General features: G+C 35.8%; 1 protein-coding gene across 1 annotated transcript; it reads left to right on the forward strand.

Moving 5' to 3' along the window:
* The first annotated feature begins 2,265 nt into the window (after positions 1–2,265).
* Positions 2,266–2,943, forward strand: LOC111142186 (fatty acid-binding protein, epidermal). Its single transcript, XM_022495197.1, has one exon. The coding sequence runs from the start codon at positions 2,321–2,323 to the stop codon at positions 2,726–2,728; it is 408 nt and encodes a 135-aa protein (XP_022350905.1). The 5' UTR covers positions 2,266–2,320; the 3' UTR covers positions 2,729–2,943.
* The last annotated feature ends 1,050 nt before the right edge of the window (positions 2,944–3,993 follow it).

Here is a 3,993-nt window from a genome sequence, read left to right on the forward strand (position 1 = left end):
GGTACCATTGTAGGTACTAAAGTGAACAATAAGAGAAAAAAAAAGTCTCTGTTTCTATAAAGTTTAAATTTCAGAAGGAGGAAAAATCATAAGCCAGTAAACAAACACATATGAATGCCAAAGTGATGAGAAATCAAAACAGCCAAATATGTCAAGGTCAGAGGATAGAGTAATAGAAGGATTGATACCTTACATTGAGCGGTCAGAGGCCTCTCTAAGGAGATGGCATTTAAGCAGAATAAAATGAGATAAGCTTCATAGATGCTGAAAAAAAGAACATTCCAGTGGGAATAGCAGTGTCTAAGGCACCAAGCCTGGAGTGTGCTTTGTGTGTTTTTGGGTTATCAAGAAGCCAAGATACCTGGAGCAAAATAATAAGGGAGAGAGTCATGGAGCCAGATTGTTTTGGAGTCTGCAGAACAAAAGAGGACTTCAATTTTAATTCTGAGTGAAATCAGAAGTCTTAGAGAGTTCTGATGCCAGTGACACAAGATATAACTTGCACAGGGATTTGTAAAGCATCACACATTGCACCAACGGGTTTATATTTTTTATGTAATTTAATCCCAAATGTTCTAATATCTCCACTTTACTGTTGAGGAAACTAAAGGTTAGAGAGAATAAATAATTTGACCAAGATCACATAGCTAATAAATCAAAAGGTAGAATTCCAATCCTATCTTTCTTACATAAAAACTTTGAGTCATTTGAAATTTGGCATCATAAAAGGTGAATGAGAAGAAGGTTTCAAGGAAAACATGAAAATTATTCAGTATGTATAGACGTAACAGAGAATAAGAGCTAAGAATGTCAACAGGTTTTTCTTTCAGTTTCTGATCCTTCATATTAAAGTTTATACAATTACTATAGAGACCAGATAGCAGCTGGTATTCAATATATGTTTAAGAAATGAATACATGATGATTTCGAACTGGAGAGAGAAAGGCACATTTGAAGATGTGTAAAGATAGCAATATCAAGGTAGCGTGGTAGACTGTAATTAATTAGTGTGGTAGACCACAGAATTAACCATTCTAGACACCGCCGCCCAGCACTATCCCCCAACTACCATCCCGCCAGGCCAATTGCTAAAGGAAGATAATGCTTTCCATCTCACGGTTTTCAGGCTTGGCCATGTGACTGATCTGGGCTAATGAAATGTAAGGGGAAGAGAAATGAGACTCATGCCTCCGGAGAGCAGAAGCTGCAAGAGCCAGCCCGGAGTCTCACAATCTCCCTTTATGTATCTGCTCTGATTTTGGCATGGCCTTGATAATAGTAGCTCCTCAGCATGAGTCCCAAGACAAAGGGGAGCCTCAGACAATATTTAGCATGGAAGAGAAATAAAGCTGTGACTTCGTGAATTCATTCCTGCTGTATAAACTTTCAAAAGTCACCTAATAGAGGTAAAAGATGAATGCTGAATAATTTGAAAACTGCAAGGCCTTCTTCATGGTAGTAGTGATTAAAATCTTATGCTACGAGTGAAGTTAGGAGTCTTGAGCAAGTTGAATGATTAAGAAATGTCTTTTCAGGAATGAGACAATTCTCCCAAATATATGTATTTTTTCAAATGTCAGGGAACAGTAAAATAAATAGCATAGCTAAAATGTACCAACTAAATATAGATGGGGAGAATCTGTGGATATCATGTATCTCATAGACGTCCAAAGTACCTCTACATTTTCGTTATTAGGAAAGCCTTACTTTCAAACAAGAAAATAAGAATAATATAATAAGAATAATTCAGACTATCAATTTTAAACCATTACTGAAATATTCAATCCCAAAAGAAAGCCAACCAAGAATCTTTATATAATCTTCAGCCATAAAATGTAGAATTATGGATATTTCTTTTTTACATGACATTCCAGACTCATAAACTACACAGCTCCTGAAGAAGCTTGTTTTACTGACATCACTGAGTGTAACAAGAGAATGGCCAAGATAATCTAGACATTTCCAACCACTCCTTTATTCTCATGTCTAGAATAACAAGTAGGACAACATACTGAGCGAAAAAATAAAAATACATGCTTCCTGGAGATAGGAGAGAGAACTGAAATTTTAAAAATAAATTTGACAGTTAAATAAGAGTGGTAGTAATAAACTTCAAAAACCATCTGAGCCAACATTGTGAAAGATGATTCTATCCTATGGTTTCCAAATTCTTATAACTTTATTTAATTTCCCATAAGCTTTTGTTTTTAATAACATTAATAATAATAAAAGGCACAATGCATTAAGAACATACTTGCTAAGCCAAGCTCCCAACGCCCTGCTCTGCTCTGCTCACTCGGCCCGCCCGCCCGCGCCCACCATGGCCACCATTCAGCAACTGGTAGGAAGATGGCGCTTAGTGGAAAGCAAAGGCTTTGACGAATACATGAAGGAAGTAGGAGTGGGAATGGCTCTGCGAAAAATGGGTGCAATGGCCAAACCAGATTGTATCATCTCTTCTGATGGCAAAAACCTCACCATAAAAACTGAGAGCACTTTGAAAACAACCCAGTTTTCATGTAACCTGGGAGAGAAGTTTGAAGAAACTACAGCTGATGGCAGAAAAACTCAGACGGTCTGCAACTTCACAGATGGCGCATTGGTTCAACATCAGGAATGGGATGGGAAGGAAAGCACAATCACAAGAAAATTGGAAAATGGGAAATTAGTGGTGGAATGCGTCATGAACAATGTCACCTGTACTCGGGTCTATGAAAAAGTAGAGTAAAAATTCCATCATCATTTTGGATAGTAATTAGCTGTGAGGATGAACAAGCTCAGTTCAATGAGCAAATCTCCATACTGCTTTTTTTTTTTTCATTACTGTGTTAGTTATCTTTATCACAAACATTTTACATGCAACTATTTCAAAGTGTTGATTTAATTAGGATCATCCCTTTGGTTAATAAATAAATGTGTTTGTGCTAAAAAAAAAAAAAAAAAGAACATACTTGCTGGCAGACTTTGTGCATATTATTTCACACAGTCTTCACACACCATCATGAGAATGATACTTTTGTTATCTCTATATTTCAGAGAGAATAAAATGAGAATGCAAAAAGTATGCTCTGTACCTGTTAAGTAACTGCACTAAGGTTCAAAGGTTGATATCTCTGTCCCAAAGCCCATTCTAAATATATTAGACTTTTTTCTATGCTTTCCTACACACATATGAAGATTTTTTAAATGTTTTTTTATTTTTAAATATTTAAAATACTTTCAAATTTGACTATTTCAACCCAGTAAAGCTCATTATCCAATAGTTTCTCAAGATTGTAACTGTCAGCAGACAGAAGCAGAGGGCTTTGTGCCCTTCACATGCCCAGCACGTAGTTGGTACATAGTAGGAATGAGCAAGGGGGTCAAAATATCTGTAGTCTATAATAAATTAAAGTCATACATTTCATTTATATCTTAGAGAAGGCTTGTTAGGAAAATGTAAACTAGAGACCATGAATTGTGATACAGGAGATTATTATCAATGTCAGGAACAATCTATTAGGGGGAAAAAAAAGGATTTAGTGAATAGGATAGATTTCAGGAAAAAAGGAAAAGACTTAAATAAATCAAGATGGTGAGGTTTACATCTATTTGAGAGGGTCTACCTATCCTCTTCACAACTAACTGAGAAATGAGAGAAAATTACATTGTAAGATTTTTGTTTTTTAACTCAGAAAAGAAACTTACCCTGACATTGATAAAAAAAAATCATTCAGGATATCATATTTCAATCTCCTGATAAAAGATTCTCTATTCATGCCAACAACTATGAGTTTTGTTTATTTTTTCAATAATCATTATCTGACCATGTCTTTGGGTTTAGTGCAAAACTGGGAGCAAAATAACAGAATCATAAGGATGACTCCGGCAGCACTTCTCTCCAAAGCAAGGGGGGAAAGCCTCATAGAATCACTGGTCTCACAAGCAATTCAGGCAAAGTTTCACATTAGCAGTTAATTCATTGGAAGCATAGCCAAAATGAAGATTAACATT

This window comes from Enhydra lutris, unplaced genomic scaffold (genome assembly GCF_002288905.1).
Source record: "Enhydra lutris kenyoni isolate GAN:26980312 unplaced genomic scaffold, ASM228890v2 scaffoldscaffold7, whole genome shotgun sequence".
NCBI lineage: Eukaryota > Metazoa > Chordata > Mammalia > Carnivora > Mustelidae > Enhydra > Enhydra lutris.

Coding starts and splice junctions, on each gene's coding strand:
- LOC111142186 (XM_022495197.1), top strand. CDS start 2,321: ATGGCCACCATTCAGCAACTGGTAGGAAGATGGCGCTTAGTGGAAAGC.